Source organism: Cuculus canorus, chromosome W, assembly GCF_017976375.1.
Source record: "Cuculus canorus isolate bCucCan1 chromosome W, bCucCan1.pri, whole genome shotgun sequence".
Lineage (NCBI taxonomy): Eukaryota > Metazoa > Chordata > Aves > Cuculiformes > Cuculidae > Cuculus > Cuculus canorus.
The window spans coordinates 6,844,244-6,870,762 of NC_071440.1; the positions used below are offsets into that span (position 1 = coordinate 6,844,244).

The following is a 26,519-nucleotide window of genomic DNA, read 5'->3' on the forward strand; positions in this document are numbered from 1 at the left end:
CCTCTTCTGTGGAGAAGGAGAGGAGTACTGAAGACCCTTCTAGCAACATAGCTTGGCAGAGCAGCTAAAATTTTATCTAGTTAGTCATCAGAAAACTGATCCTACAAGTAAATGCATCCGAGTCCTGAAGGAATTGCCTGATGTGGTGGCCAAGCTACTCTCCATGATATTTGAAAAGTCCTGGCAGTCAGGGGAAGTCCCTAGTGACTGGAATAAGGGCAGCATTGTCCCCTTTTTTAGAAAGGGTAGAAAAGATGACCCTAGGAACTACCAAACTGTCAGCCTCACCTCTGTGCCTGGGAAGATCATGGAACAGATCCTCCTAGAAGCTATGCTAAAGCACATGGAGTACTGGGAGGTGATCCAAGACAGCCAGCAGGGCTTCACCAAGGGCAAATCTTGCCTAACCAACGCAGTCGCTTTCTCTGATGGGGTAACCACATCAGTGGACACGGGAAAACCAATGGATGTGATCTATCTGGACTTATGTAAAGCCTTTCATATGGTCTCCCACAACATCCTTGATGAGCGAAAGCAGACAGGGGGGGTTGGGAATGTTCACTGGAACTTGGCACTGCTTGTCAGAGACGGCCTTGGAGACCTTGGAAGTTGATAACAAGAGAGAGATAGTTAGCAGAAGCTTACTGATAAGCGGGCATTGGAATGCAGAAAGTTGGCTGCATTTGCTTCAGGAGTTTGAAAACAACCAGAAGGGACTGTGCCTGTGCACAGTTCGAGGAGAAAAAAAATTCATCCTTAGGAAGACTTCCCACTTCATCCCTAAGACCCCGGCCCATGACCACCAGGAGGCACTATGCAGTCGCAAGACTGGAAAGAACCTTCTAGAACTATTTATAATACGAAGCGGGAAAAAGTTATGAATATGTAGTAGGTGCTTATACCTATGCATGTCTTTAAACTATAAGTAGCTGTTTGTTAAGTTATACGGTGTGCAAGCTAGGAGGAGAACCCCCTTGCACCCCAGCGCTGGAAATAAACATACCTGCTTTATAACCCATTTTGGGTTATAAATCCCCCCTTTCGCGTGGTGAGGGAGTGATATTGCCCATCCTTGGGAAAGTAGTGAATTCACGAGTATGGTATGGTGTGGTATGGTATGGTGTGGTGTAGTATGGTATGGTAACTTGGGCACTCCTCGCTGGGATAGCTGGAGCACTCTGTATGGTAGCTAGCATCATATATTTGCACTGTAAGATTTCCGTCCCGGTATCGTGCATATTCTAACGTCGCTAAGAGCTCATTTTAAACTTCTCATATGTTGTGGAGTGCTTGTATGTGAGTGCATGGTACCATGAGACGTGCAATTGAGCATGAAGCGAGTGCAGAGTTATGATCCCCGGTTCTGCTCTCCTGTGAAGGAAGCAGATGGAGATGAACGAAGCGAGAGATCACTGTTATATGTTGTGTGTTTTGTGTCATAAGTGTACTCTGTGAATTGTTTGATGTATAATAGAGTACCAGCGGAACTGAGAGGGATAACTTATCGGGGGACGTTATTCCTGCATAGACAGGGGGGCCAGAGACAGACTAAGTGCTCAAAATGTTGAAAGACTTGCAAATTGTTTAGAAATCCTGTCTGTCTTGGTTAATCCCAGGAAAGCACCTATGAAAACTTTCAATTCCAAACATCCATTGAGCCAGAAGATAGGCATATTTACCTTGGACCTTTGGAATGGAAGGTTGCAAAGGGTGAAATTTTAAAATACCTAGCATAGAAGAAGGAAAAAAAAGGAGAAAAATGGGAGAAGCAGCTCAGAGTGCCCCTCCCTTCCCCCCCCCTTTCCTGGAATGCAATTTAGCCTTATCTGTTAAGCAGTTTCATTGCTGTGAACTCATAAGTTAACACTCATTGTGTTAACTCATAAGTTAACACTCCCCCTCCTGGAACGCGAGTTAAGTGTACTGTGTGAGGAAAATAAATAAATAAATAGATAGATAGATAGATAGATAAATAAATAAATTGAAAGTGTAAAAGCAAAAAGGTCTGCATGGACAAGGGGGACAGAATTCTGCAGGTTGTGGGAATGGATCAGGCTTCAGTGTTCAGACTATGATAAGATTTTATTGTGCTATTCAGCTAGGTTGGGATCACTCTATTGACCTGAGTGTTTATAATCCGTGGGCGGGAATTGTTGTTGCTACTAGTCTTGTAGGAAGTCCCTGAGAACTTAGGGACAAGCCATTTGTAAGTGTTTAAACAGTTTGTGTGGAAGTTAGAGAAAGATAGATGTGGAAGGTAGTATAATGGGGGCAAAACTGAGCAGAATTTCCTCGGGCAAGCCCATTAGAATGCACTGGAAGGAATTGGCGGGGGGAGCTGGGGGCTCAGTGAGTAAGAAGAGTATTGCAGTACCATTTTGCAACTGATGTTGTTTTTTAAAGAGAGAGGGAAAGTGGAATGAAGTGTTTTTCACCCTCCGAAACCCTCTGGAGTGGCAAAGGGACTGTGGGATTGTACTGCCACAGGACCCTATGGTACTCACCCTTGAGCGGGAAAATAACAAAGAATTTAAAGGTAAACTGAGGCGGTGTTGCTTGGCATGCAGCATAGGACAAAGGTGCACAAGAATAAATAAAATTCACCAGACGCCAGAAAAAGATTTACCTGATTTGCTTAAGACTCCCCCTTGATCACAGGAATAGGACACAGGCTCGGACAGGACCCCTAACCCCCTGGATAGCCCAGAATCTTCCTGTGTCAGGAAAAGGTCTGCTTTGACAGTTTTGCAGGCACCTCTCTGGGAAGACCAAGAAGAAATAACAAAACAAAACAAAACTGATTTTAAAACTGTAGGGGATTTGGAAAGATTATTTCCCATCCAAGACCCAATGTGGGATCCAGACAGATCTAAACATGTAGAAAAATTACAGGTATATCAGGAGTGAATCTGGAAGGGAATGAAAAGGGCCATTCCCAAACAAGTAAACAAGGTCCCTCTAAATCACCACCTGAATTCCTAAATCGACTGAGGGATATAATGTGCTGCAACACACCGCTGGATCCTGGGTCAAGGGTAGGAATACTACAACTAGGGTTTTTTTTGGTTTTGGACCAGACTAAAAGAGGAATAGTGACTCATGTGAAGGAAGACTGACGGGGACCTGGGGAATCCACCCTAGCGGATCCACTAGTTATAATGAAGCCAGGGAAAGAGGAGAAGAAAGTAGAATTTTAGTTGACACAGAGGCAACATATTCAGTTTTGAACCAAGCTTTGATGTCCCTAGGAAATGACTACATCGTGGAAAAAGGGGCAACTGGCCAAAGTGAAAAGGCATTATTTTGTGAACTTCTAAGATATAAACAGGGAATACAATGGGGCATCCACAGATTCTTGTATATGCCCAACTCCCCAAAGGCACTTTAGGGGAGAGATTTATTAGAACAATTGGGTGCAATAATCAAATTTGAAAAGGGAGAGATTACTCAGGAGGTAAATGACCAGCAGTATATACAAATAATGGGTTTATCCTTAGTCAGTGTTCCCACAGAAGGAAAAATCAGAGAAGAAATCATGAACCAGGTATACCCCGAGATATGGGCCACCGATGTGCCCGGGACTTATGGGCTGTAAATAAAATAACCAAAAGACCTTTACCTGGTGGTGGCAAATCCATATACCCTGTTAACTGTATTAATACCTGAACTAAAAATATTTGCATTTCAATGGGAAAACCCTGAAAGAGAGTGCAGAACTCAACTCACCTGGATATTTGGTAATCAACTTGCAAAGGATCTTGAGGCCTGGAAGCGCCACCTGAGGAAGGGAGACTGCTGCAGTATGTAGGTGATACCCTGATTGCCACCAAGACAACACTTGCATGACCTGGATCATGAGTCTGTTAAACTTCTTGGGGCTCCTGGGATACCGGCTATCTAAAAAAAAAGCCCAACTAATGCAACGTGAGGTGATCTATTTGGGCTATGAAATCAGTGCTGGATGAAGAACTTTGGGACAGGCCTGAAAAGAGGCAATATACCAATCTCCGAGACCATAAACAGTGGAAGAGTTAAGAGCTTTCTTGGGGATGACCGGGTGGTGTCGGCTATAGATCTATAACTATGGACTGATTGTTAAACCTCTGTATGCACTAACCACCGCCAAACAGAAATACCTTCAATGGAGCAAAGAGGCTACGCAAGCCTTAGAAAAGCTGAAGGAAGTCCTGATGTCAGCCCCGGCCTTAGGACTTGCAGATGTGAGTAAGCCTTTTTTCCTTTTCTCTTATGAGAAGCAAGGGATTACCCTAGGGCCTGGTTGTTTACGAGCGGTTTCGGCCATCCTGCTAAACATCCAGGAGGCACAAAGATCTACCCTGGGCCAGAAAATGACTGTGTTAGTGTCTGGAAGCAAAAGGTGGGCACTGGCTTTCTCCACAAAGGTTCCTAAAATACCAAGCTATAATGTTGGAACATGATAATGTGGGAATTGTGGTTACTAACATCATCAACCCAGCTTCTTTTCTCAGTGGAAATACAGGAGAACCAGTGCACCAGGACTACTTAGAGACCATCAAGGCCACATACTTGAACTGTTCCAACCTGAAAGACAGTCCCATGGAAGACGCGGAAAGCTGGTTCACAGATGGAAGCAGCTATGTCTTAAGCAATAAAAGACATGCCAGGGCAAAAACATCAAGCATGCAGAGGGATCCTGAGACTGCTGGAAGCAGTCCAGCTACCTGAGAAAGCAACAATCATGCACGTCAAGGTGCACCAGAAAGTGAATTTGGAATTGGGGAGATACAGATTGCTGTGTATGAGTTAACACTCCTCCTCCTGGAACGCGAGTTAAGTGTACTGTGTGAGGAAAATAAATAAATAAATAAATAAATTGAAAGTGTAAAAGCAAAAAGGTCTGCATGGACAAAGGGGACAGAATTCTGCAGGTTGTGGGAATGGATCAGGTTTCAGTGTTCAGACTATGATAAGATTTTATTGTGCTATTCAGCTAGGTTGGGATCACTCTATTGACCTGTGTGTTTATAATCCGTGGACGGGAATTGTTGTTGCTACTAGTCTTGTAGGAAGTCCCTGAGAACTTAGGGACAATTCAGAGATATTCAGCTTCTAAAAGCATTAAAGCTAGATCTGTTTGCTATCAATCATACTCAGCCTACTTTTTCCAGTGGTGCCTAAGCCCTGGCTCTGTCACGTAATTTCCTCATTTTGTAGATAAGGGAGACCATTTGCACTTGCTTGTGGGTCATAACTTGAGTCCTGTGGAAGCTCAGATAGGGATTGAGTGGTAGCCATCTTTCCACTGTTCTTTGAAAACATTATTTTTCTACAATTGACTTTTTATGGCGTGAAGAGACAACCCATTGCTTATCTTATTCAAAACAAGTAGGAGCCATGTAAGCAACACCTATCAAAGCTATGTACAATAGGATAAACAAAACACAAAATTTCCTAGTTACATTTTTTGTGAGGTGGAGGACTGCTTTATTTGTTGAAGGGATGCTTTGTGGAGAGAAAAGCAGAAACTTTGGTTTGCTAAAAATTCTCTATCCATTTTCTCCATTTGCTCCATTTTCTGCAGGTTGAATCAAAGGGTACAGCAGGCTAGTTTAGTATCAGAAAAGATTCCTACGTTTTATGAACACACGCCATTCCCTCCACCCCTGAAAAAAAGTTTTTATTTTTTTATTCTAGCCAGAAATGACTTTGACCCTTTCAAAGGCTAAAGTGGATTCAAACTCTGTGAGCCAGTCAGCAGAAGGGCTTAGACAGACAGAATTAACACAGCTGTGGTATGTCTACTAGTCTTAACTGCCATAGAGATAGATGCATAAAGAGTGTCTTGAGCTTTATTTGAGATTACCTGCACTGTTACCAAAGGTGTGACTGCAGCTCAGAGGAAGGAACTACCCAGCTGTCAGCTTGGGTAGTTGTGCCTCTGCTTCTGAGATCCCAGTAGTTATAGAGTCCATTAGCGGATGTGGAGAGAGGGCAGAGATAGGGTAATAGGTAGAAAGGAAACTGGTAGGTGATTTTCTTGTTGCAAACCATTCACTTTGCTTGCCCCAGAGGACTTACTGTGTGTTTGTGCCTTTAAAAATTAAAAAAAAAAAGGGGGGGGAGGAGATGATTTTGAGAATGACTGTCATACATAAAGTCCAGTTTAGTGTGGTGTGCCATCTACTGCAAACTATTAAAGCTTTAGACTTAAATAAATTTTAGAGTATATTGCAGGGCACATATTTTCTTATCTTCCTTTTAAAATAATCTGTAAAATTTTTTATGAACTTTTATGAGCTTTTAATTAAGTTCATGGTCCTGACTAGAACAAGAGATTTTTCTTTCAAACTGCATGTTTTATTTTAAAATGGTAGTATAATACACATGCTGAAATAGATCAAACTGACTTTTTGCAGGCAAGTGTAAATATGGTGTTTTAAAAATTTCTAAGTGCTTGCAACCTAAATATTATTTTAAGTTTTAAATATCTGAATAGATGGAGGTTCAAAGTTGGAGACAGCACCTAAGTTACCTGATAGGGAAAATACTGAAGGCTTGACTTCCAGATTAATCTCACTGGGGAAGCCTGGAAGGCAGGCAAGAGATGACAGAGGTGATTTCCATAAGCTTCAATTTGATAAGAAAAGTAGAAATAATTTTCCATATTTCTGGTTTATGTATGTAGTGAAGATAAAGGGGGAGAATAAATATTCCTCAGCGTTTTTTGAGTTGTTTCTTTTATGCTGTTTTTTCGGTGTTGTTGAATTGCTGCAGTGAATATATCTGATCTAGCAATCTCAAAATGTTCTTCCTTGAGGGAAAAAACCCTGCCAATTCCCTGCTGCCATCCTTTGTGTATGATTGCAGGAGTACAGTGCCTGAAAAGTTGGAGAAAGCAGGTTGTGATTTCTTGGCTTAAACCCTAGGAAGCAAAAGTCCTGGAACTTTTGAACCTTAAGGAAGGTTTTTGCTTAGCATCTGTATTGCTGCTTAGCAATAAGTAGTAGCAATGCAAAATAGCCATCGAAGGGTGACTGACACTACACTCGCAGGAAACTTCTGTGTCATCTGTGTGTGTCCATGTAGACAAACTGCATGTATGTTCAAAGTGAGTATCTTAGAAAGGATTTATAACTTTATTTGTAATAAAAAGGAGAAAATAGGTTAAAAAATCTCATGTAAAAAATAAAAAATCTATATGCTGTATTTCTTCAAGGGGATTACTGGGAGATCTAAACAGAAAGTGTTACTGAGATAGATAAGAAGCAGCCAGACCTCTTAAAAATGTGTTAAAATTTCTAAGATTTCAAGCATCTTCCCGATTACCTAAGAAACATGGCAGTTTTCATTGTGAGGAAGTGATAAAAAGTGAAGTTGTAAATCCTATATAGATTTAGAAACAGTTATTTCAAAAGCTTTTTTTTTTTTTTTTTGAGGAGGGGGTAGGGTATATTTAAAAATGGAAAAAATATGCAGAAGTTGCTGTTGTTGGTGGGGTGTTTTTCCTTCCCTTCCTTCTTACTCCCCCACCAATAGGGGGGCAGTCTTTCAGGCAAGAAGATTTTTGTGGTGCAGTTGACATATTCCTTGTCATCTTTAATATTTTTACTGGTTATAAACTGTCTGTTTAACATCAACAGAGGAATTAGTTATGTAAATTTTATCAATTATATAACCTTCAAAACAGATAGATGTCTTTACTTCAGGTGAGTGGATATAATACTGGAAGTGGCAGAAAAACTGGTTTGGAGCCTGCATTCTTTCATGGCCCCAGGTTAACTGTTTTTGGTGGGAAGGAAAAAAAGTTCTTTCCTGGACTGAGAATATAACTTCTCTGGAGCTGTGATGCATTCCTCCTTCGGTTTGAGGTGAATAAGAGCTTTCATGCACAGACTAGACATTTGTTGTTCTCTTGATGTAGACTTATTGCAAGTTTGACAACTAACAAATTTGACACCTTTAAATTGCTTTCAGTAATGCTATGTTCTGTTCTCCTGAAAGTACTGAAAAGGAGGAAATTGAAGGTAGCCTCAGAGTGCTGCAAATGAAGATGTAAACAGAAGTATTTGTAGTTAAAAGGAAGATTTGCAGCTCTGCATTTTGCATATTTACAGGAGTGCATCATTGTGTGACCTGTTCTGGATGTGTACTAAACTGCACATAACTCAAGCTTTTTTCCCCAGCTTCCAAGGGGCATTTGAGAGGGTACTTATTGACTACAGCCTTTCTGATTTTCTCTCTTCATGACCTCACTTCATCCCTGTAGCCCTCCTGAGACACCTGCCCCTTCTTCCAAAGCTCATAGACTTTCCTCTTTCTGCAGAGATCCACACAGATCTCTCTGCTCAGCCAAGACAGTTTTCCTCCCCCCTGGCTCATTTTCCTGTGCTTGGGGATGGCCTGCTCTTGCGCCACCAGGATTTCCGTCTTGAAGAGCATCCAGTCCTCTTGGGCTCCTTTGCCCCTAAGGACTGTTGCTCATGGAACTTTGTCCACCAGCCTTCTGAACAGTCCAAAGTCTGCCCTCTGGAAGTCCAGGGCGGCCATTCTGCTGACCACCCTCCTCACCTTTCCTAGAACTGAGAATTCTATCATCTTGTGGTCACTGTGCCCCAGGCATCCTCCAGCCGTCACATCTCCCATATGGCCTTCTCTATTCACAAACAACAAGTCCAGCAGGGCTCCTTCCCTAGTCCACTCACTCACCAGTTATGTCAGGAAGTTGTCTTCCACACACTCCAGGAACCTCCCAGACTCTTTGCTCTCTGCTGTATTATATTTCCAGCAGACGTCTGGTAGGTTGAAGTCTCCCACAAGGACAAGGGCTAGTGATCATGAGACTTCTCCCAGTTGCTTGTAGAATATCTCATCAGCCTCTTCTCCCTGGCTGGGTGGCCTATAGCAGACTCCCACCATGATATCTGCCTTTTTGGGTACTCCGATGATTTTTACCCCTAGACACTTAACCCTATCATCACCATCACTGTGCTCGAGACAATCAAACCACTCTAATGTAGAGAGCTACCCCACCACCTCTCCTTCCTCACCTATCCCGCCTGAAGAGTCTGTAGCCACCCATGGCAGCACTCCAGTTATGTGAGTCATCCCACCACCTTTCCATGATGGCAATTATATCATAGTTTTCTTGCTGTACAATGACTTCCAGTTCCTCCTCTTTGTTGTCCACGCTGCGTGCATTGGTGTAGATGCACTTCAGTTAGGCTGTTGATCCCGCCATGCTTCTGAGGGGAATAGTCTTAATTCCTATGTGACCCCTCACTGTTGTTTCTAACCCATCAATAACCTTTGCATCTTTGCTGCCACTTGGAGTCCTGTCTCTCACTTCTTCTGACGTGGCAGACCAAAGGGCCTCGCTGGCACCCTGTCCCTCAGACACTGGAGTGCTGTTCCCAGGCTTTTTTCTAGCAAGTCTGGGTTTGTCGCCCTCGCCCTTCATATCTAGTTTAAAGCTATATGGATGAGCCCTGCTAGATTCTTGGTAAGCATCCTTTTGCCCCTTGGGGACAGGTGCACCCCATCATTTGCCAGCAAGCCTGGTGTTGTGTAGGCCATCCCATGTTCAAACAACCCAAAGTTTTGCTCCTCACACCAGGTTCAGAGCCAGGTATTTATTTTTTGGCTCTTCCTACTCCTTCCTTCATTGTTCCCTGCAATAGGAATGACAGAGTAGAACACTACCTGTGCACCCGATCCCTCCACCATTCATCCTAGGGCCCCGCAGTTCCTCTTAATTGCCCTCAGGTTTCTTGTTGGAGTTTCATTGCTGCCTACTTGGAAACTCAACAGTGGATAATAATCCATGGACCTGACCAGAGTTGGAAGTTTTCTTTGCACATCTCTAACCAAGGCCCGAGGTAGGCAGCACTTTCCTATGAAATGGGTCCGGTCTGCAGATCGGGCCTTCTGTTCCCTTCAGAAGGGAGTCCTCTGTGACGATGACCTGTCTTTTCTTGTTTACCAAAACTGTTTTGGTGGAGGGCATACGGTGTCTTAACCTAGGGAATGTTTCTAGGCTGTGAGAAGCATTATCCACGTTAAGGTTGGGTTCCACTTGCAGAGCTTCCTATCTATTTTGCAAGGGAACCTGGGAGGCTGAGGTTGTCACAGGGCAGACACGCCTGTGCGCCACGTAGGAACCTGCTGCCATTCCTCTCCATCTCCTGAATTTCTCTGTTCAGCTGGATGGAGATAGGATGGGGCGTCCTCTGTCGTACAAGGCACGCCTGCCTGTTGGGTCTGAGACGAGGAGCACAGGGTGTTATTCCAGAGGTCAATCTCCCTCTCACACTCCCTGATGGTCCTCAGCCTGCTCACCTCCTCCCTGAGTTCCATCACCAAGCGGAGGAGTTCCTCCACCTGAGCACACCTCCCACAAGTGAATTCCCCACTGGTGTCCGATACCAGTGCAAGAGGGGGGCACGCCCTGCAGCCTGCAGTCTGGGTGGCAGCATGCACCCTCTGGGGCTCTGTCTGGGAGGCTGCATCAGTCATGGCTGGTGCAGAGTTGGAAAGGCCTTCATTTTCTGTTGAGTGGACTTCAGGCTGAGCTCCAGTGCCCTGCTTGCGCACCTTCCCTGCATGCCCTGCTGCACCATACCATGTTTGCCTGCCCTGTTCACTGCACTCCTGGTTGTTCGCATTCCCTAAGGACCATTTACATCTACCATGGTTGCTCCTGGCAACACCCTGCCACAACAGCCACAATTATGAGATCTGCCAGCTCCTAACATGATCCCCTCTACGCCCATGGGCTTCCCTGGTTTGGGACACCCTCCTCAACACATGCTCAGCCACGGAACTTAATAGTCACAACAGTTGTGACCCATCTTCCTTGATAGCAGCTATACGATTATTTTTGCAATTCCATGATACAGAGATTGGCTGTGCCACCTTGAGCAGCAACCCATTCTCCATTTCAGGGATGCAGAACATTCTATGTTGTCAAAGCAGGCCTCTTCCATGGCAACCACATTCCTTTCCTAGAAGCAGAAACCACATTTTACACTAAAATGGCTTAATATTAGACCTTAGGGAAACTTGAGGGAAACCTGGGGTTCTCATTTCCCCCATTTTCCATTATTTTCCCATACCAGCTAAAGAACTTGAAACAAAAAGACAGGGCCATAAGATTAACAAATCAGCATACTGCTTTTCTGTCTCCAGCGTCTCACGTAGGGATCCGTGTGCTGCTTTCTTCCATGTACCTGGATGCAGGAGTTTAAATGCTCTTGCTGTTCACCATGGTTTTTTTTCTTCTTAGAAAAACTACAGTTACAGAGATAATGCTGAGGGTCTGGCAGTGATGTGTGGTTGAAAAGTAGCTGGCAGAAGCTTACAGTAGATTAGATAGAAGTAATATTGCTAGGGAAAAAAATAGACCTTCATAGAGCTAATCACGGTGATGTTGGTCTTTCAGTTCATTGAAAACTGTTCTCTACAAGTTTTTAAAGTAATGTGATATTCATTAGCCTGTGACACTGATGTGTTTGGCTATGTAAACAGTGTCCCTCTGGAAACTTGCTCAACTTGGTTCTGACATAGCTGTTTGGAAAGACTGGGACATCTAACAGATACTATGAAATTCTTTACAAGTACAATTGATACATATTGTGGTGGTACAGAAACATAGAATTAGCTTTCAATGCAATGCCTCTTCTGTATAAGTAATATTGATCTTCAGAAACTGATAAAATAAATGAAAAACCTGTACTATTTGTGTGCTGTTACTTTGAGTCTGGTTAAATTAATAGAGAAGTTAAACAAGATCTTGACTAAATCCCATGACCATTTACCTTTAACCATCTCTAGATCTCTTGCGGGAAAACACTGTACAGGTCTGACTTCAACAACTATAGGAAAACATGTATGTCCACAATATTCATTAGCCACCTAAATTGTGCTAGGTGCAGATTATGTTGCATTAAATTCTCCTTTTGTGCCTACATTTTGCTCAGAAATTTTGTGTAGTTGTTTTGTTCCACTAAAAAATGGAGTTTATTATCAGCACTTTGTGTCTACATTAAAGGTCACTTCTCTCTATCTCAAAGTAAGAATAATGTCTGTAAAGGATACTTTCAGCACATTTCTGCAAATTACTGTCTTGCAGACATGTCAAACTTTCTGCTAGAGTATTGCTACTTCTGTTCACTACTTAATGTTAGTCCCCGTGAGTGTAGTGCCAGATTCAGACATACAAAGAATAGTCCATATCCAAATCATAGTTTAGACAGTTTGTCAGCTGTCAAATACATTTTTTAATCTTTTTTTTTCCTACCTCAATGTTAAAAACATATACTGGGGAAATGAAAGCTTTCTACAGATAACCTTATTGCTTGGCTTCTGTTGAGATGGCTGAGTGCTGCTGAACCATGTCCTAAAAATTACTGCGGCATATAAGCCTGTATAGTCACTCATGCGTCTACTATTGGGCTCTTCCAGAATCCTTAGTGTGCTTGATAGAGCAAAGGTAGGTGAAATGAATGCTTTTGCACGTTGTCATTGTTCAACTCACTATTGTATCACCATTCTCTTCATTAAGTGTCTAATTGCAACTTCAATAGACTTTACTGACACCTTTTTTTTCAGTTATGTAGTGTTTGCCTGATAGTTTGGAGACGAACTGGAAGACCTTATCATGCTCAGAAATGAGCAACTGCCATGACAGAAGCTACAAGTTATGGCAAGGAGCTGCAGGGCTAAGGAAAAACAAGTGGGCAAAGGTTTATATATTAATATCACAATATTTCAGTGAGAAGGTATAGAGTTAGGCTAAGTGGCACTGGTAGCATGGTAGTTCTGCCAGTACTCATTAATGGAGCTGAAACTTTCAGGAATAAAGAACTGCACTGAGTCAAATTCCTTCCTTATTTAAACAATTTTAGTTTGACGTTTGTGTGTGTGTGTTGGATTTATGGTTGCTTTTTTTCCTTCTCATTCTTTCAAAGATATATATTTAGGAAAGAAAATTTAGTCCATTGCTTTGTCTAAGTAGGAGTTATTTTCAGATAATAGTCTTAAACCTGTTTAGCTATACTTTTTTAAATTAATTCTTATTATTGTCTTGAAAGGGACTGACAATATCAGGAAATATTGGAGTCGTTACTACCAAGGATCCCAAGGAGTAATATTTGTATTAGACAGTGCCTCCTCTGAAGATGATCTAGAAACTGCTAGGAATGAACTGCATTCTGCTCTCCAGCACCCACAGTTATGTACTTTGCCGTTTTTAATATTGGCCAATCATCAAGACAAGCCAGCAGCTCGCTCCATACAAGAGGTATGTTAACATGGCAGTATCTTGCCTGTTTTTATTTACTATCTGCACACCACTGACCCAGTATTACATATTACCCTGACATCCTGGTTAAAGTCTGGCCTCAGTTACTCTTTGCTGTAAGTAAACAGACCAAGAACAGTCTCAGCTCCTAAGAACTTAGTCCAGTGCACTCTATGCAGGCTTAGTTGTTCTGAAAAACAGACAAGTAATACTTGGATATAAACACAGTTCTCCTGCTTTCACCATATTTTGCTTAAGGAAGAAAAGATCTTTTTAAACTACTCTTATCAAAAGCTGCTGGGACAGTTATTTTTTGTTTTTCTTAAGTTTTGATTTGCTATTAGTTTTAATTTTGCACTATCTAATTACTCCATTCTTTGCAACTGCTTAAAACAATAGATTGCAGTCATGGGTAGTCTTTTATGTAAAAACTTTTTTATTAACTCTTATGTACTGATGCGAGGGCAGAGTTGCAATTCCTATTCTGCAGTCCTTAACCTGTTCCAATTTTCTTATTTTAAGGAGTAATGTCGTAAATCATATAATTGTTCTATTCAATGTACCTTTTGTTCTTAAGTTTCTGAAAGATTCTTCCCTACTTTCCTATCATGTCACATACCTTTGAGGAAATGATGAAAGTTACTGATTCTTCATGAGAAGTTCCGTTTATTCTTCTGAAGTTGCAGGAAGAAATTAAACTTTGATTGTGTCATTCTGCATAAAAACATTATTTAAAGGACTCTTTCAAATTAAAGACTGTATGTGAAATCTCCTGTTTGTTCCATGAGTGGCATTTTTTACTGTAGCAGAGCCAAAACTATTTCAGCACCTTACTGTGCTGTTTTGTATTTAAAATTATTGCTTTCTTAGATGTACTTTTGTCTAAAATACAGTCTTTCTGAAGAATGCCTATTTGATCCAATGCGAAGCTTACTGATCTGTAGGTATAACTGCTGTTTGTATGGTATAGTTTTTTGTACATTCTGTATTGCTTTATTGCTATTTATGCCTCTTTAATTAGCAAAAAGAAATAGAGGGTAAAACATTATGCTTATTATGTGTTAAGAAGGAGAAATGTAAATGTGGCTGGGGCATAGTGATGCTTTTAATATCAGAGAAAGTGAGAATTGTGTAGGCTATACTGTAAAAATTTTTATTAAATTGTTGGTCCTTTCCTCCAAGAATCTGTGCTTAGAAAAGAAAAGAAAGAAAAAAAAAAAACAAACCCCAGAACAAAAATCAAACCAAACAAACAAACCCACCCTGAAATAAGGAATTTGGGTTTACTATATCAAGTTATGTAATAAGGTAAACTGAAATGATGCAGGGATAGAATCTACAAGTTCTAGGTCTTGTTCAGCTAAAAATGGATTTAGGAAGAAGTAATGAATATTTAAAGGAAATGTAATATGGATTGTAATATATCAGTTTCTTAGTTTTGTCTAGTTTATTGTGCAGTGTAAAAGTAAAGCATGTATGTCTAAGCCTTGCACTTAGAAAAATGACACTGTCCAGAGGCACAACTGGTTTCATTTCATTAATTCAAATATACCCAAAGTGTTTTGATTTTACTTATTTTCATGGAGCAATGCAGATTATTCCATCAATGGAAATGCTTTTTTTCACAAGATTAAAGTATTTTTAAGCCTTTATTATTTTACTACTTTTTTTCCTTTTTAAAACCTCCAAATTGTAGATTTTGATTATAAATCTCATTTAAGAAATGTTCCTTCTCTGGTTTCATGAGAATAGGGAATATAGGAGAGGAACAATGTCTTTATGCCATATGACATTTGCCAGTTAGTTTGCTTTACAGCAAGTTATAGACTTAACTCTTCATTTTGTAGTTGAGCCCTTGTGTATAGACTTCTGGGCCTGTACTGAATCTTTTGTGTATTTAGAGTTAGCATTTCTTCTCTTTTGACAGTACCTTCATTTTCTCCTTATCCCTCTGCATCATTACCAACTGCTTGATATCTCAGTAGAGGAATAGAACTTTATGTCCTTACAATAGCATTTCAATATGTTTCTACTGCAGGCTTTGCTGTGTTTTTGTCCTCATTATTGAGATGTTAAATGAGGAACAGGCTGTGCTGAGCAAAGACTCATCTGAATTTGTTGAGGACTTCTGGAAGCCATGTAGGACTGGCCAAAGTAGAAAACAAATCTAACCTTGAAGCTTTGCCAGTTTGATGATGAAGCAGCTACGTGTCTGGGTGGTGGGGTGTTGGATTTGGGGAATTTCTTTGTTTTTTCAGTTTTTTTGGTTTATGAAAAGAGCCACCTAAGTGATGTGGGAGCTAATATCTTTTACCCTGCCAGTTTCTTATCTGTTGTGTTTTTTATGTCTGGAAATAATTTTTTGATAAACAATGTTGTCTTGATGCCTCAAGTATCTTAATGCTAAATAACCATTGCAGGAGAATGTCCAGGTTTGTCAGCACCTGTGGAGGCCCTTGCTCATGCAAGGGAGCTGGAGCACTAAAGAAACTGCACTTTCTGATCCTGTTAATGCTTTATGGTCTGAGTTGGCTGTGTATATGACAAGTTTAATTCCAGGACTTAATTACTTATTTGTATTTTATGTGTGGGGAGCAGTATCTTCATACTATTTTGCCATAGTTATGCCTTTTGTAGCTTCTGCTAGTTTAGGGGAAAAAAATTTCTTTTTGGAAACCCTTTTAACTTATCAGTGTGTGAGTATTATTTTAGATATCATTGCTAACAATCTGAAAAATTGTGTTGAACAGTGACACATGAGGAGGCTTAGCTTCAGAGTGTGCACTATATCAGCTAACAGCTTTGAACAGATAATGCCTCCAGCACTAATTACTACAAAAACAGCCTGAAGCAGAGAGTGAAAATGGAAGTGCTCTTTGCAGACTGTCCTGTTCTCACCCTGGTCAAGCCTCTTGAATTAATTAACCACTCTCGCTTTTTAAAGACCAACTGCTACAAATCTGTGTACTTTGACAGGGACATCTACAGCAAAGTTAAATCGGGGGTAGACTTTTGGTTCCTCAAGAAACTGTTTCTGAAATTATTTATCTTCAAATTACTGTAGCAAATAGACAAAAATCTGGATTCTTGCCCTGTTTTGAGATCATGGTAACCTTAATGACCTCAATATTTGCAGTCCCCTCACTGCAAATACTTCTCATCGAAGGCATATTCCCTGATATTTGAAGATTATTTTGGAGCCGGACTCTGCTATTTTGAGTATTGGCTACTTGCTTCACAACTGTGGCTTTTGTGGGAACAGAGAAATTATTTGTCATATTTCAGTTCTGAACACATTTGCAGGAGAGGAGGACATTATTAAACTGATGATTAGGAAATATTTGTTTTGCCACGTTTAGAACAATGCATTAATAACTTCTATTTACACATCTCGTAGGAAATCCCTTTCTGAATATAAAGAATATCTTCATAGCTCTTAGGGAGATGATTTAGATTAAAAAAGATTGTAAAATTAAATAATGTAAATACATATTTTTTTTTTTATTTTTTAAATTATTTCTTTATATCGTAAACAGATCCACATCCTAGCTGGATGTGAAGAGCGAAAAAATTTCATACAATTGCAAGTGTGTTCATTGTAAATATTTAGCAGGTAGCGTTTGCTTTAATCATTGCATATTTAGAATGATCATACTAATAGCAAGTTGGGTAGTAAATATTTATTGCTGCAAAATCCAAGTGACCATATAAAGAAATTAAAATGAGAAAATGAAAATCTTGGAGGAAACTGCATTTGTCTGTTGTCTTTGAGTCACTGCCATGGGAGGAAATAATGGTGAAAAGAAAAAAAAAAGATTATCTGAAAAGTAATTTATAAAAAGGTGACATCAAGAATCCATACAGTAAGCATACTCTTGAAAATGGATTTCTGTTTCAGTTACTGTTTTAAAATAAAGCCACGACAGATAAAATCCCCAATATATTTTCATTAGGTCAAAAGATGAATTGGGATTGTTGATAATTTTAGGTGAATAACACAGCTTACAGATAACTGTGTTGTATGAATTTTTGTGTCTGATTTAACAAATTAATATAAATCTCTGAATAGTAAATTCCTAGTCCTGCTTTTGAAAAAGAAATAAGTCTGCAAGGAACTGAGTTGAAAGAGTCCCCCTAGAAATTTTGAATTGGAATGACCCTCCCAAGATACAAAAATACTTGAGCATACCTGCAAATGTGCACTTATTACACAGCGTACAGGGAGCTGAAGAACAGGTGCAGAGTAGCTGAGACAGGAGTTGGAAGTACTCCCCTCATATACCAGTTTCATGACATCAAATCATCTCTAGAAAAGTAAATCTTGAGTAGCGCTTGCAACTAATTGTGTAAGGTACAGGTCTGCCAAAAAAATTGCATGTTTTGGAGTAGATTTTGAAGGATGTTGCTGTGCATAGCTTTTCAACATCAGTAGCTTGATTTTTAAAATGCTGTTTGTGTCTGCAAATGGTTGTTTTATATATGTATAGATGAGTGTACTTTGTTTCTTTTGTCAGTAATATTGACTTGCATGCTGGCTTCTGCCTATCCCATCCTTCAGGTGTGACAGTCTGTGTGGCCATATGATGAGCTAGTTTGGGAATAAAAATTGCTTACTGCTCCTCTCCTTCCTTGTCTTATCCTCAATCAGACTCAGCTCACAAGACAATTGGATATGAATTTTCCCTGAATTTCAATAGTATGAGCTTCTCTTAACATTACTCGCAATGTTCATTCTTCTCGTTCTTCTAAAAAAGGTTCCCAGAACCATTTTTAAGGGTTCTGAAAGTGAAGTGAAATACACAAGTCTGCCTCAGGGTTTACAGTATGATGAGGAGAAAAGCTACAATTTTCTGAATGGATCAGTCAATCACATTTGTTGCAGTTGTGCAGCTGTTTGGATCCTCTGATCTGCCTGGCTCTGAGGAGAAGAGAAGCAGCACCATACTGGATGTGAGAAGGCAACTCTGCTTAGTCTCCCTTGCAAGAATGAGGATGAGATATAAAGCTAGACTTGCAGGATTTGGGTTCAGTGATCAAAGCCCAGAGTAAATTTTCCAAGAAACTATAGTTGGTTTAATTACTGTATTATCTTTGACCTCTTTCACAGTGTAGCTGAATTAAGGAAAAGACAAACAAAAACCCCCTTTCAGAATACTTTGTTCTTCTGGCTTTCATTTAGTTTTATATGTGTGAGGCAGGATTTTCTGGTGTTGTTTCTGACCCTGTGTTTTTTTCTCCAGTTCCTATGTCCTTCCTTCTCTCTCTCATCCTTTTAATCATACTCTCATCTCAATGTTTTTTACCAAATATTCTTTGTTTGCAGGAGAGTGCTCTTTGCTCAGTGAAGGTCAATATCAACACCAAAGTAGTACCACTTTTCCAAGGAGAAGTTTCATTTAGTTGTTTGGCTGTTTTCTTCTGGCTGTCTCCTTGTATGAGATCCTGTTACAGCGCTGCTGATTTTGTAGAGATACATTGTGTCAAGGTGGGGAGTAGGCAGCTATTTCTTAGGTACAGAAAGCAGGCTTCTCGAACTCTAAACACAAAATCTTTTAGAGAATGTTTTAAAAATTCTTCAGATTTATAAAGAACTTTGCAAACCTAATGCTTTACCTTCAGTACTGTAAAAAGCATTTCTAGAATGCACTGTCATTTTCTTGTTTCAGCTGTATCACTGAAAAGTAAGGTGTAAAAGTGGTCTGTGAAGAAAATGCTTCTGAAAGCTAGTAAACTTCAGAGTATTAAGAAGTAGTCTAGTTCTATAACTAATGCCTAGCATCACAGTTACTTCCATTAAATAGGTTAAAATATAATTCAACACCAACACATTTAGATTTATTAAAATAGAAAGTACAAGACAAAGCAGTGCAACTGTTTGCTATCCAGGAGAGTTGCAAAAACCTTTGGAATGGTGCACGCATGACTAAGCCAATCTGGTAACCCAAATACAAATGTTTGAGAAATAGCTCCTAACCCAGAATCTTCTGTATAAGGGTGGGCTTTGCCAATGAAAAAAAAAAATCATTTTTTCTGAAGTAAAGAACTTGATCAGGTTTAGAGACAATTAATAAGATATGTCAAGTTTTTGAAGTCCATAATAAACTGAGGAGTGAAAAAGCTTCACTTAATTCGATTTAGACTTTTTTCAAAAATAAAATTTATCTGCTTTTTAAAATGCATGTATTGGGTTTGCATGGCAGGGCTTTGGTAGCAGGGAGGCTACAGGGGGGGCTCTGTGAGAAGCTGCTGGAAGCTTCCCCCATGTACAACAGCCAGTGCCAACTGGTTCCAAGACATTCCCACTGCTGGCTAAAGGCCAAGCCCATCAGCAATGGTGGTAATGCCTCTGGGATAACGTGTTTAAGAAGGGGAAAAATGTGCTGCGCAACAGCAGCTGGGAGAGAGGAGTGTGAATATGTGAGAGGAACAACCCTGCAGACTCCAAGGTCAGGGAAGGAGGAGGGGAGGAGAGCAGAGATTTCCCTGCAGCCTGTGGAGGTCCATGGTGGCACAGGTGGATGTGCCCTGAAGGAAGCTGTGACCTCATAGAGAGCCTGTGCTAGAGCAGGCTCCTGGCAGGACCTGTGGACACGTGGAGAGAGAGAGAGAGAGTAGTCCACTCTGGAGCAGGTTTACTGGTAGTACTTGTGACCCTGTAGTGGACACACACTGGAGCAGTATGTTCCTGAAGGACTGCACCCCATGGAAGTGTCACATCCCGAGGGAGACAGAGTAGGACCCAGAACTGTATTTAAACATTTAGTTTATTGCCTATAATGTTACAATTCTAAGTCAAGAATATTAAGCTTAAGTCTAACCAATATTAGCATCCTATAAGGATTTGTGAAGGACCATACGACCTGTAGGGAGTTCGGTGATAAAGTCTTTAGATGTTTCCCCGAAGAAGTTGCTGCCAGTGAAGTTTCTGCAAACGCTCTGGTGGTCGGTGTTCGTAGATTGTTGACGTCGGTGGGGGATCTCAGACCAGCTGAGAGGGAGCTCCAATTAAGGCTTGCTCCTCTCATTCTCTTATAGTCCATTCTGGAGTGATAACATCTCGGGTACCAGTCGGCCCATCTCCTTTACTTTGGTCAGTGGCGCCTGATGGTATGGGACACAGTGGATTGCTTAATCCCCACCAATGGTGTAGGAAACCAGAGTCATAGATCAGGATGTTTCCATCACAAAAACTCATAGTCTAAATCATCCAAGTGCAACATATGTAGATTTCTTTTCACAAATTTTATTAATACTTTTGTTTTGAGGATCACCTCTGAGTCTTTGTTCTGAAATCTATGGTGTAAATCTGATAAGGGAGGGGATGACCAGGTGCCAGTTTAGTCATCCTGATAGGCAAACGAGTGGCAGAGACATAATGGCTCATTCTCCCCTACTCATCCTTGCTGCACAGGTGGGCTTTGATATGTACTCTGATGTGGAGTGGCCACCAGACCTCCGTCTGGCCCCTCTCCACCCTGCGACTCAAAAAGACAGCAGCCCTCTTCAGCAGCTTCAAGAGAGGGAGGGATATGTCATGAAGGGAACCACACTGGAGCAGGGGAAGTGCATGAGGAGTCCTCCCCTTGAGGAGGAAGTAGCAGCAGAGCAGCAGAGACAATGTGTGATGAACTGACCAGAATCCCCATTCCCCATCCCCATGTGCCAGTATTTGGAGGGAGGAGATAGAGAAATCGGGAGTGAAGAAGAGAGGGATGGGGGAAGGTGTTTTAAGATTTGGGTTTATTTCTCCTTACTCTACTCTGTTTTGAGTGGCAATAAATTAAACTCATTTCCCCAGTGGAGTCTATTTTGCCCATGATGGTAACTGGCCACAAAGTGCCCACCAAGCCACTTTGTCACTCCCCTCCTCAGCTGGACAGGGCAGAGAAAATATAACAAAAGGCTCGTGGGTCAAGATAAGGGCAGGGACTGTTTCCAGGGACAGGATCTCCACTACCTCCCTGGACAACCTGGGCCAGTGTCTCACCACACCCATTATAAAACATTTCTTCCTTATATCCAGTCTAAATCTCTCCTCCCTTAGTTTAAAACCATTCCCCCTTGTCCTGTCACAACACACCTTTGTAAAAAGTCCCTCCCCAGCTTTCCTGTAAGCATCCTACAGGTTCTGGAAGGTCTCCCCACAGCCTTCTCTTCTCCAGGCTGAACAACCCCAACTCTCTCAGCCTGTCCTCATAGCAGAGGTGCTCCAGCCAATTAATCATCTTCGTGGCCTCCTCTGGACCTGTTCCAGCAGCTCCATATCCTTCTTATGCTGGGGATTCCAGAACTGGACAAAGTACTCCAGGTGGGGTCTCAAAAGAGCAGAATAGAGGGGCAGAATCACCTCCCTCGTCCTGCTGGCCACGCTTCTCCTGAAGCAGTCCAGGACAGGGTTGGTCTTCTGGGCTGCAAGTGCACATCGCCAGCTCATGTCGAGCTTCTCATCAAGCAGCACCCCCGAGTCCTTCTTCAGGGCTGCTCTCAATCACATCATCCCCCATCCTGTATTGAAACCACGGATTGCCCCAACCGAGGTGTAGGATCTTGCACTCGACCTTGTTGAACCTCACGAGGATCTCACAGGCCCACTTCTCCAGCTTGTCCGGGTCCCTCTGGATGACATCCCATCCTTCTGTTGTGGCAACTGCACCACTCAGCTTGGTGTCATCTGCAAACTTGCTGAAGGTGCACTCGATCTCTCTGTCTATATGATTAAGTTTTAGCTTAGCTTAGCCCACTCCATAATATTTGAAAAGTCATGGCAATCAGGAGAAGTCCCTGGTGACTGGAAGAAGGGCAACATTGTCTCCATTTTTAAAAAGGGTAGAAAAGATGACCCTGGGGACTACAGATCTGTCAGCTTCACCTCTGTGCCTGGCAAGATAATGGAAAAGATCCTCCTAGAAGACATGCTAAAGCACATGGAGGACAGGGAGGTGATTCAAGACAGCCAGCATGGCTTCACCAAGGGCAAGTACTGCCTGACCAACCTAGTGGCCTTCTATGAGGGAGTGACCACATCAGTGGACAAGTGAAGAGCTATGGGTGTGATCTGTCTGGATTCTGTAAAGCCTTTGACACAGTCCCCCACAACATCCTTCTCTCTAAATTGGAGAGAGATGGATTTGATGGGTGGACGGTTTGGTGAATGAGGAATTGACTGGATAAGCACATCCAGAGGGTAGTGGTCAACAACTCAATGTCCAAATGGAAATTCGTGACAAGCTATGTCCCTCAGGGGGCCGTACTGGGACCAGTGCTGTTTAATATCTTCTTCAATTATATTGACAGCAAGATTGAGTGCATCTTCAGCAAGTCTGCAGATGACACCAAGCTGAGTGGTGCAGTTACCACACCAGAAAGATGGGATGTCATCCAAAGGGACCTGTAGAGGCTGGAGAACTGGGCCTGTGAGACACTGAGCCTTGTTGAACTCCATCCAGTTGGCCTCAGTCCACCAATGCAGCCTGTCCAGGTCCCTCTGCAGAGCCTTTCTGCCCTCAAGCAGATCAACACTCCCACTGAATTTGGTGTCTCCTGCAAGCTGACTGAGGGAGCACTCGATCCCCTCATCCAGATCATTGATAATGATAGCAAACAAGACTGGCCCCAGCACTGAGCCCTGGGGACACTGCTTGTGACTGGCCGCCAACTTGATTCCACTCGATTCACCACAAGTCTCTGGGCTTGGCCATTCAGACAGTTTTTTACCCAGCGAAGAGTTCGCCTGTCCAAGCCATGAGCTGCCAGCTTCTCCAGAATGCTGTGGGAAACAGTGCCAAAGGCTTTACTGAAGTCCAGGTCCACTACATCCACAGCTTTTCCTCATCCACTAGGCAGGTCACCTGGTCATAGAAGGAGATCAGGTTGGTCAAGCAGGACCTGCCCTTCATGAACCTGTGCTGGCTGGACTTGATCCCCTGGTTGTCCTGCACTTGCCTCCTGTGCGCACTCAAGATGAACCGCTCCATAATCTTCAATAGGCATCACACTGGCAAGCCTCCAGTTGTCTGGGAGCTCCCCAGTCAGCCAGGACTGCTGATAAATGATGGAGAGCGGCTTGGTGAGCACCTCCACCAGCTCCTTCAGTGCCGTTGGGTGGATCCCATCCAGTCCAATAGACTTGTGAGTGTCCAGGTGGTGTTGCAGGTTATTGACTGCTTCCTCCTGTATTATGGGGAGTTATTTTGCTCCCTGCCCCTGTCTTCCAGCTCAGGGGGCTGGAGACCCTGGGGATAACTGGTCTGACTATTAAAGACTGAGGCAAAGAAGGCATTAAGCACCTCAGCCTTCTCCTCATCCTCGGTAGCAATGTTCCCCTCCATACCCAGTAAAGGATGGAGATTCTCCTTGACTCTCTTTCTGTTGTTGATGTATTGGTAAAAACATTTTTCATTGTCTCTTACAACAGTGGCCAGATTGAGTTCAAGCTGGGCTTTGGCTTTCGAATTGTCTCCCTGCATGACCTAATGAGATCCCCGTACTCTTCCTAAGTTGCCTGCCCCTTTTCCCAAAGTGGCAAACTCTCCTTTTTTTCCTGAGACTCAGACAAATCTCCATGTTCAGCCAGGCTGGTCATCTTCCTCGCCAGTTCATCTTGTGGCGCATGGGGACAGACTGCTCCTGCACCTTTGAGATTCTTGAAGAATGTCCAACCTTCCTGGACCCCTTGGCCCTTCAGGACTGCCTCCCAAAGGACTCTCTCAGCCAGTGACCTGAAGAGGCCGAAGTCTGCCCTCTGGAAGCTCATGGCAGTGGTTTTGCTGGCCCCCCTCCTTACCTCACTGAGTATCGAGAACTCTCATTTCATGGTTGCTAAGCCCAAGACAGCCTCCAACTTCCACATCTCGCACCAGTCCTTCTCTGTTTGTAAGCAGCAGGTCAAGCGAGGCACCTCCCCTGGTAGGCTTGCTTACCAGCTGTGTCAGGAAGTTCTCCTCCACACACTCCAGGAACCTCCTAAAGTGCTTCCTCTCTGCTGTGTTGGATTTCCAGCAAATGTTCAGTAAGTTGAAGTCCCTCACGAGAACAAGGGCTAGTGACTGCGAGAATTCTGCCCGCTTGCAGAATGCTTCGTCTGCCTCTTTATCCTGGTTGGGTGGTCCTGTAACAGACTCCCACCATGACATCTGTCTTGTTGGCCTTCCCCCTCATCCTTACCCATGAGCACTCATCCTTATCCTCACAGTCATTGAGCTCTGTACAACTGAACCCCTCCCTAACCACCTTACTGCCTCTCCTTCCTTGCCTGTCCTGCCTGAAGAGCTTACAGCCATCCATTGCCTGAACATACTGAAAACATGCAGTTTACAGTGGAGATGTGATTTTTTTTTGTTGTAGGCACTGCTATGCCCTTCTAGTAAAACCTCTTAGGCTCTTTTTCACCATTTTGTCAGCTAGAAGATTAAGTTCTAGCTTCTAGGGATGCAGGAATATAATAATCACTTCATCTAGGTTTCCATTCTAACTCCATCATGTAGGCAGTTTGGCAACATAGCAGTATTTGGTCTCTGGATAGTTATGTTGAAGATGCGATGTTAGAGTCATAGCCCTCTATGACAGATGGTATAAAAAGGATCACCGCAACTTACCCATCACTATTTTTTATACCATTCAGAAAGCAGCAGCATAAAAGATTGGACAAACTTCAGTAGGGACCTTGCTCAGCTTTGTAAAATGTCACTCTCCACCTCTTATTATCTTCAGTCTTGACACTTTGAGACTATAGACCACTTTGTTTATTGCTTCCAGATGCAAAAAATTATAAATCTACTTGTACAACTAGAGGTTGGGTGAGCTATTTCTGGAGGAAGAACAGTAATTCTTACTAACCCAGCTCAGTCTATGTGTTCATCTGCACCTTGATGGTGCCACTGTGCACACAGCAATAGGAAACACTCTTCTTACTAGAAGAGAAGAAATGAATTCCCTGTCAAACCTACTGACTGACCAGAACAGATTCGTTATTCAGGACAGGCTCAGTTTTGTAAAACCACCGTGAACCAACCTGCTGAAGCTAATATGATATCCATTCCCTGAGCAGAACTGCGAAGAATCCTTAAAAGAAAAAGCATCTGTATATCTTTATTTGTTATTGAGTGAGTAACATCTATTGGGAATTACAACTCAGCTGTGGATAAAATGGGATGGGATGTAGAGAGAATACCCAGTGCTAGGCATGCAAATGTCAAACCAGTTGGATTCCCTCAGGGAAACATTTGAAACATAAGTTTATTTGATTAAGAAACATTTTAATCTTTATTTAGCTAGAATGTAAGCATTTCTTCCTATCACTGGATTAGCATTTGCAAGGTACCAAAATGAGACCAAACTGTTGCTTCTTCTACAGTTGCTGTTTCATAAAAAACTACCTGTGCAAGAAATCTTTACCTGCTGTGCATATGCCATATGTGCACAGTCAGAATACTTAATTCAGAGCTGTTAGATTGTCTTCATTGAAGTCCCAGGTATTTCTTTCACTTCTAAATCTGTTAAAAGCTTTATAATAGTAGGATACTGTATATCTGACAAAGAACAGCTAATTTGTGGAAATAATTCAAAGTAGATATTTTACTGTATTTTACTCTGTATTTACTGTATATAAATACAGAGTAAATATTTACTGTATTTTACTCTTGGACATGACTTACTATCTGACTGAAGATTAAAGTACCACTTTAAGTATTTCCAAGAGAAGCTGCAAGAGCTTTTATGAAATAAATCTTTATCTGATTGGGAGGAAGGTTCTCATTTAGCTGTCTGTTAATGTAGAAAGAGTATTTGAGTTAGCGATCCATATGGATTAATTTTGGGAGAAAATGCGCAGCATTGCTTGCAAAATGGTTTATTCTTTTATGCTTTCAAAAAAAGCCAGTTACATCAATCAGATTGTGAATGTTTTGGTAAGATATATGTCATCGAAAAATGTTCTAACATATACAGTATATGAAGACTTTTTAAATAGAATTTAAATGATTGACATGGAAGGCTACAGATATTTTAAGGAGAAATTTTGCTTGGGAACTGAAGTAAGGTGGGCTACTCTTGGTTCTCAAGAAGCAATTTAAAAGGCTTATAAAAGGTCCTATATTCACACACAAAGATAACTTAAGAAACAGAATTAATGAGTCAAATAATCAGTCCCCAGTCATTTCACCTATGATGCTAGAAAGGAAGGGCTCAATAACTGCAGAGTACACACATCACAATTTTTTGAGACTATAACAAGCTGGATGGA

General features: G+C 41.8%; 1 protein-coding gene across 1 annotated transcript in view; it reads left to right on the top strand.

Annotated features, from left to right (window-relative positions):
* LOC128850204 (ADP-ribosylation factor-like protein 15) overlaps positions 1-26,519 on the top strand; it is an 83,597-nt gene that overhangs the window by 8,108 nt on the left and 48,970 nt on the right. Inside the window, exon 4 of the mRNA XM_054053189.1 lies at positions 13,071-13,279. Coding sequence (XP_053909164.1) covers positions 13,071-13,279 — 209 coding nt within the window. The remainder of the gene's footprint in view (positions 1-13,070; positions 13,280-26,519) is intronic.